The sequence below is a fragment of the Periophthalmus magnuspinnatus genome, chromosome 21 (genome assembly GCF_009829125.3).
Source record: "Periophthalmus magnuspinnatus isolate fPerMag1 chromosome 21, fPerMag1.2.pri, whole genome shotgun sequence".
Lineage (NCBI taxonomy): Eukaryota > Metazoa > Chordata > Actinopteri > Gobiiformes > Gobiidae > Periophthalmus > Periophthalmus magnuspinnatus.
This window is the reverse complement of record NC_047146.1, coordinates 14572636-14587184: the sequence shown is the minus strand read 5'-3', so window position 1 is coordinate 14587184 and position 14549 is coordinate 14572636. Positions and strand designations below refer to the sequence as shown.

At 36.8% G+C, this 14549-nt stretch overlaps 1 protein-coding gene across 1 annotated transcript in view; it reads right to left on the bottom strand.

Moving 5' to 3' along the window:
• The window catches only part of clasp1a (cytoplasmic linker associated protein 1a), a 92575-nt gene that overhangs the window by 46924 nt on the left and 31102 nt on the right, over positions 1-14549 (bottom strand). The window contains exons 9-12 of the mRNA XM_055230449.1: positions 2618-2758; positions 2450-2523; positions 1818-1910; positions 1583-1728 (exon numbers count right to left, since the gene is read on the bottom strand). Coding sequence (XP_055086424.1) covers positions 1583-1728; positions 1818-1910; positions 2450-2523; positions 2618-2758 — 454 coding nt within the window. The remainder of the gene's footprint in view (positions 1-1582; positions 1729-1817; positions 1911-2449; positions 2524-2617; positions 2759-14549) is intronic.

The following is a 14549-nucleotide window of genomic DNA, read 5'->3' as shown; positions in this document are numbered from 1 at the left end:
TGGTGAAAGTAAGCTCAATTTAGTTAGTTAAGTAAAAGTACTAAAGCAAAAAATACTAAAAGTAAAAATATCACAGGAAAAAATCTACTTAAGTAAAAGTGTTACCTGTTTAAAAATCTAAAAAGTTAAAGTATTTTGTGCATATTTTGAGATTTTATAAGGCTTCAAATGTTACATCAAATCAGTGTGAGCTGAATTTTGTTCAAAAACAGACCTGGAGTTGTGTTTTGTTTCATCCACACATGTTTGAGTAACACTTTATTATTAGTCTGTCTACATCTCCAAAGCTCAAAATGCTCTATACATGACTGAGAGGGAAGAGAGTGCATTTATAGTAACAGTTCAAAAGGTGATTTGGTTGATTACGGTGCTGTGTTCACTACGGCATCAGATTGAGGTTGGACATATGGTTATTCTGGTTGAATTCACTCTAAAGCTTCTTTCTTATCATGCATAAATAAATGAACCACTTTGCAGCCACATGCACCAGGGCACGAGAGCAGTGTTCACTTCACACACTCACAGCTTCAGTTTAAAACCTCCAAACACAGATATGAATAATCATGTGTTGAGATGAGGATCAAAGGAGACTGGAAATGCTTGGTGGAGTTCATTCAAACCCGTGATTACTATTTACGGCATGTCAGATGTGTGATACGACCAGCTGTTTGATTACAGTTGTACCTCACTATAACGTGGTTCACCTTTTGTGGTCTTGCAGATTTTTTGTGTGCAATTTTGCATGCTTTTTCACAGTGTATGAACGTGCATTGTGCTCTGCGTCCTAATTGGCTAAGGGACTGTAGACCATTGTCAATCAGTCTCCTCCGTGCTGTGTCTCCTGTACAGTACAGAATGTGTTCAGCCAAATTTACACAAATGTTCGATTGCAGTGTGACTCTGAAGTGCTTCGTTCTGCACCACCTACAAAGCTTAGATAAAAGATAAAAGTGTATAAAGTGTGTGGTGAGGAGTTTTACAGCCTTAAAACATATAGAATAATTGTAAAATAAAGCTGACTACTTTGCGGATTTCACCTACAGCGGGTTATTTTTTTAATGTAACAGGGACCACTGTATTTAGGAAGATACTCATAATTATTCATACAAATGTTTAAACAAGGACACCTTCAATTTCACCATTTTGTCTGTAAATAAAGATATGAATATTAACAACAACCAAATCAGGCACCTTCTTTCCCCGAGGTTGCTTTGTAACCTGCATTTCCTAAGCCTTTTCGGATGCCACTTCTTGTTACTGCTTATATCGCTGAGTCTGACATGTCTGGTCTAAAGTCACATGAATTAGGAATATAATCTGGATTTGACAGTAAATATCTATCTATAAAAAATTCTCACTCCATAAACATTTTTCTTTCAAAAATCAGAAAAAAATATTGAAATAAAACAAAATTAAGGAATTAAAATTAATACAGAATAGTAAAACCTTTGAAAATTAATTCTATTACATTCAATTACATTTTCACTCATTCAGCAATATTTTTTTTCACAGTTTGTAATAATTATAATTTTTATGCAGATTCCTATGAAATGTACTAGTTTTCTATTGGATTGTTGCTCACCCCAGAGTGATGCAGGCCTCCCGGACCACCTGAGAGCGCAGGTCTTTAGCCGACAGTTTGAATGGAGCTTCCAGGAGCCTGAGCTGCTGTGGGAAGCCCTCATAGTCAAGTGCTCCGGCCAAGATCACCGAGCGCACCTTCTTCAACTACACAAGAACAAGAACACACATATTTAATTAATAAAGATAAACTACTTTGAATGTGCAATGATTTATTTAAGAAGAACTGGGCTTACTGCGACAACCCTGTGCTCCCAGTCGTGTTTGTCATCTGATAGCACTTCTCGGATCTTGGTCAGCTGGTCTTCAAGCTCTCTGTTGGAGTAGATCTGGAGAAGACGCATATTATGACTGTTATTCTATGGACTTTAAATCGACATCACCTTTGCTTGCTTCAAATCTAGCATCTCTACATGTATTTATAGCCAATACAGGCCATATTGTGACTGCAAGAAATGTGGATAACAATCAGCATATAATTTTCCCCGTTCTGAGTCACGTTTTCAGGAGATGGTAATGCTTTTCCTGGAATGTTCCACAGTACTATATGGAAACAAGGAGTGATAGATTAATGCTGTACCGTGGAACATTTTGAGCAAAACAATAAAATTTCCATGGAGAAAAGAAATGTTACCTAATGCACCCATAAGAGAAAAAATATAAAATAAACCAAATGTTTAAAATATTTTTGCACTTCCCTTACTCTGCACTGGATGAGCCTTTGTTATGTTTTGAGAATGATACAGTTTTGAGAAGTTATTAAGAATTGTCACAGCGATATTCAACAATGCAAAACCATGACTATTTTGTCTCCATATTAAATAGATTTTATTCCATCCCATATGAGTTCAGTATCTGTCTAACCCACCTGAACAGCAGGGACATCCTCAAAGGCTTTAATAAAGTCTTCTTCATCAACCGCACCAGCGCCTGCCTCTTTACCTGAAAAATGGCATTAAACAAAAGTCATCAACAACCAGACAATTTTAAAATAAAAAATGTAACTGTTCAATTCATACTACTGTTTTGGTCTTACCTGGTACTTTGGCCGAAGTGGCAGAGCTGGGCCTCCTTACTGAGCTCATAACAGTTCTTCTACCACTAGGGGGTGCTTTGGAGGAGGAAGAGGAGGAGGACCGGCCCCCATCCACTGAGTCTTCATCCTCGAAATTTTTATCTGTAATTCAAAACAGAGAGAGAACAAAACATTTAGTAAAAATAAACTGTCAATTGCTGTGACAAGATTTCCGGTCATAATCAATAAATCATTAAAACAGTTTGGGAAACCAGCTGACCATTAGCTAACTCTGAGGCCACAGTGAAGCGCATCATCCCTCTCATTCCAGTAGCCTTTGACTCATCTGCGCACTAAAACACCTCTGTGAATTAGGTGCCGTTACAACATTCATCTATCGGACACTATAATCTGGTTTGGCAGAGGCCATGACATGTGCTGCTATCACCTGCCCATGTGACCACCAGGCACAGCAGGGATTAGCACTGGGCGGATATTGCTTGAACATGCACATTTCGAATGGACAAAAAAATATTTTTTCTGACAAATAATCTGGCCTTAAATAAAAAAGAAATCAAGTACTCAATGTCTGACATGTAAAAAAGCTAAACTGCTCAATACTTAGCCTTATCAATATAATTCTAAATATAAATTTGACCTTACTCAAGTGCTATAGATATCCATACAGTATATATTAAATGTAAATACAATCAGTTTCAAGCAGACCTAACACAAAACTTGACAGGATATAGTTCACTGGTATTTGCAAAATACAATGCCTCAGTAACTACTACTACAGCTGGCTAATAACACAAAAATGTGATTTCAAAACAAGCACATTACAAATTTTGAGAAGTAGTAAAAATGAAGTTATACAAGTACTAAATATTGCAGGAGTAGCGGCAATAGCAGTATTATCAGAGTAATGGTATCAATGAATAGTAGTAGAAAAAGTAGAAGTAGTGATATCAGCATTACTAGTAGTATCAATAACATTCAACTTTTGTTCATTCTGCCACAATTTGATGTTGAAATTTTAGTTATTCAGAAAACATTCAGCATATAATTCAGAAATCCCTCAGTGAGCAACTTAGAAGGGGGTGGAGAGCTACAGCTACCTCCCGAACTACAGGTTGGAGACCCCTGACCTAGCTACCACTGTCTGTACCATCCTAGCAGCCCCTCCTGTCAAACTGCTAGCTAACCATTTATCACAATGACACTGCAAACCCCACTGCTAACCGGTTAAGGCTAAACAATATGGGAGCTAGCAAAAAGCAACAAGCAGCATGCAACAGGTCAGCTTGATCACCCATTTAGCTTCAGTATATTCAGAAAATAAAAACAATAGCCAGACCCCAGACATAAAAGGTTTAAGCTAGTCCATCTTACAAGCGCAGATTTTCTTGCACACCAATCTCTTCAGCATGATGCGTTTCCAATGGCATCTCTGTGCGGTTATGTGGCTCGAATGCAGACAGGAGAGCCTTTAGCGTAGAGGGGAAGCATAAGTGTGTGTGTCAGATGCTAGCATGACGCTCCCTGGTCCTTAGAGAGGAATGAACAACTATGGGAGGGGTCTATTGTTCCCTCCGCACAATCTCTGTCAATAGAAACAGCTATTTGCTTAAGAAATAGCTTAACGTTAGCAAATGTGTGCTAGCTTAAAGGATTTGTCAAGATACCATGAATAAAATAAGGTCTGCCTCTGATCAAGAAAGAAGTAAAAAGTACAGTTTTAAGTAATCTTAAACACAGAGTCAATTCCCCTAACCCACATTATCTTCATGTGCTCAACCGTGTTTTTAAAGACATACACCTTTACTGGACTCAAACTGCCTTGACTAAGATTCATCTCAACTTTGAACCAAAATCTATTGTTTGTAGCCTCATTTAAACGTCTTCTATCCTGAGTGAAACTGTGAAGCTGATTTCCATCTGCCCCTTTACGGTGCAGCAACATAAACATCATAACAACACAATGGCACATACTCACGACCCCGCCGATGGATAACGAGCAGCAGTTTTTTTCAGTTGTGCCAAAATTGCTGATTTGACAACTAAGTAAGTAAAGAGTAGTGGGCTGTGGGGGGATAGTCAATTTCTGAATTTTCCAGAGCAATAATAATTACTCAAATAAGCATGAACGACTCAAATACAACCTCATATGAGCTACATTAAAACCAGCTTCATTTGAAAATAACATCATCAAGATTTGTTCCTCATGTTGATCAGTCTTGATTGCCAATACATTATTTTAATTAAAAAATAAATAAAAATGTCTTTCAGTATTGATAATTAACATTTTAAAAAGTCAAATTTATTGCTCCAAAGTCTGAACTCCAAACCCGCTTTTACTCAGAGGAATATTTATTGACCTCTTGATCAAAACCAAACCATAACATTGATAATTAGAGTGACTAAATCCATCTCACAATTACATTTTTAAAAATTCCTTTAAAAGCTCTCAAAAGTCAGTTTTGCATAATGTCTCCCTTAAACTAAACCAGTGAAGCTAGAAGTGTACCTGCAGGTGCCTAGTGCATTGATGCTAGAGTTAATATAAGCTACATAGACAAATGTGTATGTGTTCCTCCTAAAGCAGTTTTATATAATAGTAGTATAATAGTATTTTCTCTCTTACAATACAAGCCCAAAGGGATAAAGGATTCAAAGTAAAGTTCTACAAAGTTATGAGAAATATGCTGCTTTAAGCAAAGCGTTTTCATTGAAGGACAGAAAAGAACATGCTAGGGGCACCAAATCCATCAAACTGCATTGAAAGATAAAGGAACATCTGCTTTCTTACTCAGGAATAATAACGGTCACAGTATTAATAGACTTTAGAATTCATTTTTATTCCAAAAATCAGTAAAATCAGGATCAAAGTTATAATGGCAGTAGCCATAGTTACAGTAGTAGCATTGGTAAAGTTGTAGTAAAATCAGCATCAAAGTTATGGTAGTAGTAATAGTAATAGAAATAGTAGTAGCAGTAGTATTGGTAATCTTATATATGTAATATTTGAGTCAAAAATATCTCTATCTCTGGCCTTGTATTAGTGTGGTGCTTTAGACGGGTGGTCACACTCTAGCTCCCCCCAGCAGTCTACAGGAACATTACATAAGAGACAGATGACTGCAGTTATGTCACACCATACACTTCTGCTTAGCGTCACCATAAGGACCTTAATGACTCAGGGTTAACCAGGTGACTGCCGATTGAAAACAAGTCATAAGTTTATGATCAAAATTGAATTAAAGCATTTGTACAAGATTTTAACCTATTAAAGTAAAATGTGTCTTGCCACAGTGGGTGAACCCACAACAAGGTTACAACCACTTAAACCACTACACCACTGGCAAACACATACAGTATATATGAGGAGCTGATGCAAAACTACTACTGAAATTGATAAGCACAAGTTCATATAAGGATTGGATCTGTCACCCTCTGGTTGGTGGGCAAAATGTTAACCAACTGCAACAGGGTCATTCATTGCAATAGTTTTAATCAAATACTCTAAACACAGACTCAAGGACGACTATTTGCAACATTTATTTTGACTTTTGGACCGCTTATAAGACCTTAAGGGGACAGTTAACACACAAAAAAATGTTGTATATTGTTTATTATTCAGAAAAAAATAAATACTAAAATATTATAAAGATGCCAACTGCCAAAATAAAAAAAAATGGAGAGAGTTCTTCTGCCATATAACACAACCCGAACATGAGTTGCAATTCTGAGATTTAGCCCAAATAGCAGCTTTGACAATCGCTGTGTCAGTAAGCCTTTTCACCCTCGGTCACATGGCCACAAAGAAAACAGTCCAGCGCACTTGGCAAAGCATTCTGGGAAGACAATCACATCATTGACAGAGTCCGACACAGTTCATCCACTTGTCTCCAGCTCTCAATCAACTCTCCAACTGTTTGTGTGCGTACAATATTGGAGTTGTAAGTTATAGCATTATATACAACTTTGTTCAGTGGAGTGTAGTTTCTGAGCGAGCCAAGAGTCAGGCTATAAAATCTGCAATGTTGAGCAATGTTTCCACTTTAATCAGTATGCAACAGTACGCAATCAAAGATAAATTAGTTAAACTCCATTTTTGACATAATGCCTAGTTTGTAAACGGGACATAGGGTTGAGCAATTTGGAAAAAAATGTCTGATTGTGAATTTTCTGACAAGCATTGCAATTGCTACTTGATTTGAGATTTATGTTTTAGTAATAGGATTTGGTTCAAAGTTCACATTTTCAGCATCCAGAAGAATTCACAGAGACTGAAATGTAATACAAGAAGCACATTTCAGAATATGTGTGTACAGATCTAAACTACAGGGTTAGCAGTTTTTAGTCAGAATAAAATGTTGCTTGTGGGAATTAATGGGACTTCAAAAATTGCAGCCTTAGCTAACTGCATTCATGTAGAAAAATGTTTTGCAACTTTGTTTCGATTGCGGTCGAAAGCCCTAAATTTGACCTATTGTGCTTGTACCTGCTATATAGTCATAATCTATGACACCCATAGATTATTATGATATAATTTGTACATTTTAAATCACAATATTAATCTAAAACGACTTAATAAAAGTTGCTGCCGAATCCTACACTGCAGAATCCTATACGTATCATTGATTAAGAAAATAAAACTGAAGAATGAAGTAAGTACAGAGCAGTGGGTGTATGCTGGTGGCAATGAAAACAGGGATCGATCGGCAATATGGCGTCTTGAAAATAAGTGATTAAAGATTGCTCAAACATGCATGAATCACTCCAAAAGCGACTTCGAGACAGTAAACGAGAAGGGGAAACAACTAAAACATGATTAAAAGTTCTAAAAGTTGATTTTAAATAATAGGTCTGCTTTAAAAGAAACAGTATTACTACTATTATTATTATTCAGTTCCATGTTAGTCATTTTCACCCTCACACACATAATATACTACAGTGACGCCCGCACCTCAGATCGTATTTTATTTATAATTCGTCTCCTCCTACACATTCACTGCAGTCACACCAGTACTATGCATATGAACCCGCTAATCTCCAGCAGAGCCTCTATTCAGTCAAACTGTGTGGAACTGATCAAAAGACGACCGCTGGCTCTATTCCTCTGCTCCCATCCTCCTCTCTGCCGCCCTCCCACTGCGGCTAACCATGTCCTACAGAGAGCAAGCCACAGAAATAGATGTATGAGTCCAAACAGTGAAATCGGCAAATTATGTAAAGTAGACATTTTTTAGGATCATTGTACGAACTCTTAACTCGCAGGATTTTAATATAGCCTCAGAAACAGTTTAGCAACATTAGAACAGAAAAACAATAAAGACATAAAACCGATCATGTGGTGCTATACATGCAGGCAACATTACAAACTTGATGCTATTTAAAGATCCTTGATTACGCAATATTAACTTTTTAGACCATGTTAAGCCTCAAAAACACACCTGAAGTTGTGTTTTGCTTCATTCGCACATGTTTGAGTAACCCTTTATTATTACCGTCTACGTTTCCAAAGCTCAAAATGCTCTGTTCCACCTTGTGATGTCATGAAGTGGTAGTTTTCAAGTTAACAGTGACCTTTTACCTTTAGTTCAGTAGAGATTGTAAATTCCATGGCTGAAATCATCCAAATGATTCTAGTGAAGGTGTATGGAGTTTAAAAACACACCGGAGCACTTCCTGTATTATCAAATGACATCACAAGGTGGAAGGTGGAGTGTTTTCTGTTTGAGAGAAGAACTCAGCCTTATTTGCAGGGTTTGTTTTTGGTGAGGAAACAACAACATAGATCAGAAAATGGCATAATATGGGCCCTTTAACATGTTTTAAATAGTAAAATGATAAATAGCAGTAAATTTGGACATCCTTGAATCTCTAGTTTTTACCAAATATAATTCTATTCAATATCAAAAGTATGATTCTTAAAGGTGCACTGTGTAACTTTGCTGGTGCATCTGCTTGTCTCCAAACATTAGACTATATACACCATCTTTCTTGCATTTATTGAGTTGCAGGTGTTGTTACTGCTGAAATAGATAAATATAGAAGAGCTTGCAGCGTGCATTCTTACTCAGAGCAGGCTGCCTTTCCATAGATCTGACCTATAACTTGGCCTGCTGACATCACATGCTTGCCGACACCATAGACTGTATAAAAAAGTGGACTAAGGGAGTGTGACGTCATCCATACCGTGCGGCTCCAGTTAGCTATGTTAATTTATATATACAGTCAATCATCTATATAGAGATAAGTAAATTTACAGCCATAATCTGGAACATTCCACACCAAGAAAAAATCTTCAACAGAGAAGTTACATAATGTACCTTTAAATTAAATTAGCATATTGTATGTTTAGTACTCAGTCAGGGTTTAGTATGACAGTAAGTATGTCATTTTGAATTTCAATTTGTGATATTTGTATATAAAAAAAGTATCAGTCGTGAACACAATATAAACTTGTATCGACATTTGTACAACCCTTGTTTACTACAAATTATCACCATAATGAATGCATGTTAGCCAGTGGTACAGAAAACACAAAACCCAGTTACATGAATGGTGTGAATGTGAACAGAGCGTGGCCTGTTTGCACCCTCTTTTCTTCAAAAGGAGGAGTGCACTGCATCAGTTTATGTAACCACAGATCTGACGGCTTAGGACACAAAACCTCTGGGATTCAGCCAATTACAAAGATATTGGGAACTTTGGGGCACCATTTAATTCCACTATTTTTAGTATGAAAATTGCAATTTGAATGACGTAATTAGCACGCACATTTTTTGAAGTACCATCATTTTCTCCACCAAAACAACAGCCTGCTTTATTCGGCCTAAAAACTGCCACCCTGTAGTTTAGATCTGTACACACATGTTCTGAGACGTGACTTTTGTATTAGTTTGTCAGTTCATGTTTCAGACTTTCAATACGTTTCCCAATCGTTCAGCCCTATAAAAGTATATTGGTGCAAACTAAATCCTGAAGCTCAGTGTAGACTCTTGCATTATGCATTGACCTGCTATAAATGGTGGCTCAGAGTACACAGTGCCCCCATGCCAAAGACACCTGACTGCCCTCACACAAGAACACAAAGAGTCAGCTGGCGTGGAGACTGTAGACTTTTTGTGGACTCGAGGATTCCATGAAACCAGAGCTATTTAGTATTTACAAAGACTGGTGTTTACCAAGTTTAGTTGAATAGTTCTTTAACTAAATTGGTGTCATTGATGTTTTGGTAACACTTTAAGGATAATTAAGATGTAGTTATCACAAATTATAATGGTGTTTCCTCATCACAAACAGACCTGGAGTTGTGTTTTGTTTCATTCACACATGTTTAACACACAAACCCTGCATTAAGGCTGAGTTCTCTGTTCCACCTTGTGATGTCATGTGGTAATACAGAAAGTGGTATTGTGTTTTTAAACTCCATACACTTTAACTAGAATCAAGAACAATTAGCACAAGAATTGGATGATTCCAGCCCTGGAATTGCCCATCTCTACTGAAAAAAGTAAAAGGAGCTGTTCACTTGAAAACTACCACTACATGACATCACAAGGTGGAACAGAGCATTTTGAGCTTTGGAGATGTAAACAATCATGGGTGAATGAAACAAACCTCAACTCTGGGTTTGTTTTTGAAGAGGTAACTTAAAGTTCACAACAGTCAATTTTGTGTAATATAGGACCATTAATAAAGAATGAATCCATGTCCCCAGATATGAGGTAAACATGTTTAAATCAAATGCAGCTCTTACTTAGAACTATTCTAATGCTGATTTGTTCTCAATTACAAAAACATTAGACGTGATGTCCCGTTTATTTGTATTTTAATTTGCTCTTTTGGTTCAATGCTCAAATCCAGTTGGTTTAAACCTAAAAGGACTCTCTCTGATCTGAATGGTCGCTACCTAAACCCCAACGCCTGCAGACAATGAATCAGTGCTTTCTGGAGGTTCTGATCTTTCACATGAGGCATGGCCTGTTCATATACTAAGACTAAGATAAAAACTTGTATGTGCCCTGCCTACTTGCAGGCTAAGGCACTGGCAACTCAGGCTCAGTTATAATTTTAGTACTTTTTTTTTATGAAAGAGCACAGGCTACATACAGTTCTTTTAAGTAGTTACTGTTTGAAGTCTGAAAAAACAGTTTGCTCCAAATAAGTCTTTGTTCATGCTTTATTAGGCTAATTGAGGCATAGTTATTATAAAGATGTTTTTGCACTGATACTACTGTCAGTTAAGGGCTAGCCCAGCCAATTCATGTACTAAAAGGTGAATTTACAAGTCATGTTACAATGTTGTTGCAGAGTTAGTGATTAAAAATACATATTTATCAAATTTGGACAAGTTCAAATGAAAGGGAAATCAATATCAGAACAAACATTGCATCTCTATAGCAGTATTTGTTTTGTTTTTGGATTATTTTGCATTCTTCTTCCATACACTATGCTAAATAGGTGAATAGTAATGACAGTGGTACAGTGAGTTCAGTATTTACCCACCAACGAGAGGGAAGCTAGTTAAAACCCCAGCTATAACCTAAACATTTGCAAACAACATACAAGAACTGCAAATTATTCACAATCATTCCCACTATAGTAAATGTACATGTTGGAAATCTCTATTGCTGCAAATCCCCAGAACGGTGAAAAAAATGTATTGCAAATTGCTGATTACATAATACAGCTAAAGCCCTTACATAGCCACAAACGTATATCCTGTATCAAAACAACACTACTCAAAGTACTAAACATTGCATAATTCTACTGCATCCTCTCCCCAAATTAACTCCATGAGCAAATTTGAATACGTCGTACCTTCTCCAGCCGTCATGGTGCAGAGCTGCTCTCCACTTGGTAAACAGACCAGCACAAGAGTCTTCTGACTGTAAGAACTGATACTGCTGCTGCTACCAGCGCATTTGTTTTGGTCTCTCCCCTCTATCTCTCCTTCTCTCTCTCTCCTTTCTCTCTCTCCCTCTCTCCTGCAGCACCCTCCCACAGCATGTGCCCTCTTTTCTCCCTCCGTCCGCACCCACGCTTAAGAAGAAAGGATGAATTCAGTCGGTGCGAGCTTAAAGGGAAACGTTTCGTATTCTCTTGCTAATAAACACTAGAGATCATCTACACCTTTGTCTCTCCAAGTAACTTTTGGTAACATTTACTCCTCCTACAAAGTAAATATCCTCTTTGTAAAGTATTACCTCTGTCTAAGCAAAGAGAGCAGTATAGTATTTTGTTTTCAGTTTACTTTTAGGCATAGACTGAATATACAATAATATCATGTAAAGGTTAGCGTATATGATTCAGAAATAGTGACATTCTTACAACTTCAACTTCAACCCATTATAAGTTGTAAACATTCTGAGTAGAATAATATATTGCAATAGTTAAATACTGTACATTTCCTGATTTTTACATGTAAACCACCAGCAGAGGGCAAAAGGACTGCATCTGCTAGTACACGGAGAAGTAAAGTAGTCAAAACCAAGCTAGAAACAATAGCTGTTAGCATGCTAGTTGAAAGTCTGGGGAAGGTGTATGGACTAAATTTGTGGTATTTTTATTGCCAAAATTGCTGCTTGTCTCTATGAGCAGAGACAACATTCTAGACAAAGGAGTAACGTCTCCATAGAAACAAACAGATGGTAAAAAAGTTACACAGTGCATTTTTAAGTTAAGTTTGCAAATCATACAGGTTTAATGTTGTGGTAGACACACAATAGGCTGTAAATGGAACTGAACTAAAAAAAAAATACAACAAAAAACAAGGCCGTATAAAGTCTCTGTAAATGTGTGCAAATAGGTTTTCTTTTTGTGACACTAACCTGCCAGGGCCAACCTTTCTCATTACATATAATCACTACAATGAAAGGACTTGATAAAAAACATGGAGATGCACTTTCAGGTTTAGCACTTAATGATGTCACAAGGTGGGAACAAGCCATAGTCCATTATACTGGTCTATTCAAACATGCACAAACACAAGAAAGCACAACTGGTCCGTTTTTGATCAACAACAAATTGGGAAAAAATTCAGATCAGACCATACGACCTTTAAACAAAACCCTGTGGCAGAACAAACTGTTGTAAGTTCGTCAGCTTTCACTTTTAAAAGGCACACGGAGCAGAATGCCAGACTTTGTGCCAGGCTTGTCCTTTTCACGTCGCTTGTTGACAGAAAAGTGTTATGTCATGTTTAACAGCTCATCTACAGGGTGACCACCCAAGGGCTACAAATGTGACTATAGCAATTAGTCATACGCCAACAGTAACAGAATGACTTATTTACATAGCATCTTGATTAAAAAAAATGTTTTCTTATCACCAAAAATACAAATACAATGTCACAAGTTAAAGCTGTATTATGTAACTTTTCTAATGGAGAGACATTAATGTGTTACCTGGAATGTTACACAATAAGTTTTTTCAATTATCTGTCACCACAGACACAACGTGATGGTGCCACCAGGCCAAGTTATAGATTGGATTAGTGGAGAGGCTCCACTCTCAGTAACTTAAGAATGAATGAAAAGTTGATTGAATTACTGTAATACAAATTTTAATGTCATACTGTGGAACATTCCAGGTAAAGTAATAACAACTTCATGGAAAGTTAGGCCAACATAGTGGTCCTATAAATATGTTTATCTGACAAAGGGTGATTCAAAACTACAATTCTATGAAAATCCAAAACAAAATCAAATGTGCAATAAAAGAAAATTCAAAAGAAAATTCAGAAAATCATTCTAAACAATTTGTTTCACAATTGATTCCTATTTCTTATCAAATCTTCTCTATACCTGTACATAATTGACCTCAGTATATTTTCATGTGTAATCCATGTTTTTAATTAAAGCGGCTATGACAGTACTGTTCGACTCAGTATGGACATGCCATAACTGGACAATATCAAAGCTGGACATTCTTCAAAGTTTAACCCAATGCAATCAAAACACAAACAAAGCAGAGGGTCAATGGAGGGCCACAGACTGGTGGTCAACACAGTGAATAATTGTGCATTTGTCGCAGGTTAGAATGAGTCACCAGACCTTTATTGGGCCAATTCATGTGGAAGCCTGAGGGCCAAAAATATTGGTCTGAGGGCTACATTTGGCCCCTGGGCCACAGTTTGGACATGCCTGGTTTAATCAATCAACTCAAAATATGCATAACACTGTTTAAGTCCAACTTAACAAAAGCATTTCAGACTTTTGTCACTCTAGTTCACATAAAATCACTGTATTCTTCATTTGCAGCCAACAGCACTTTAGCACTTGTCACAACATATTTTGCCCCATAACAAATGTAGCTGCCTCATCCGTTGAGCTGGTATTTTGCTGCTTTAAGATTTGAAAATGCTGTGTCATATCTAAATATTGTGTCTAGTCTTCACTGTTCTCTGCAAATGTGAAGTAAGAGTATTTTTGCAGTTATATAATCTCACCAGCTACATAACCTTGTCATACGCTTCAGCTATATATTTTGGGGAAATTATAATGGTTGAATTAGGATTAGCAGCAAGAATCACTAAATGAACATTTAGCAAATAGCAACCAACTAATATTTTTTTTCTGTCGCTGTTTATTAGTTAATACAACTTCTAATCTTCACAATTCAGAGGTGACAGTGGTATCATGTTCTGCTACTGCGAGCCTTATAATTAAAGGTTTCTCTGTGTAAATTGTGTAAGCAACTTAACATCCAGTACATGTTAGATGGAACAATCACTTTTGGGAGTCAGTATTTATCGTGAGTACTTTTTTTGTAGTAGTAATCAGGAAATTGTAATTATTCCTGTTCTATGATTAGATTTGAGCTGTGGACAGTTGAATAAATAACTTCTATGACTCATTATAGATACTAAAGAAAAAAATAATAATTTACTGCTGTTTGTGATTTTAACCATATTGTGTCAGGGGCATAAACTTGTTTCAGT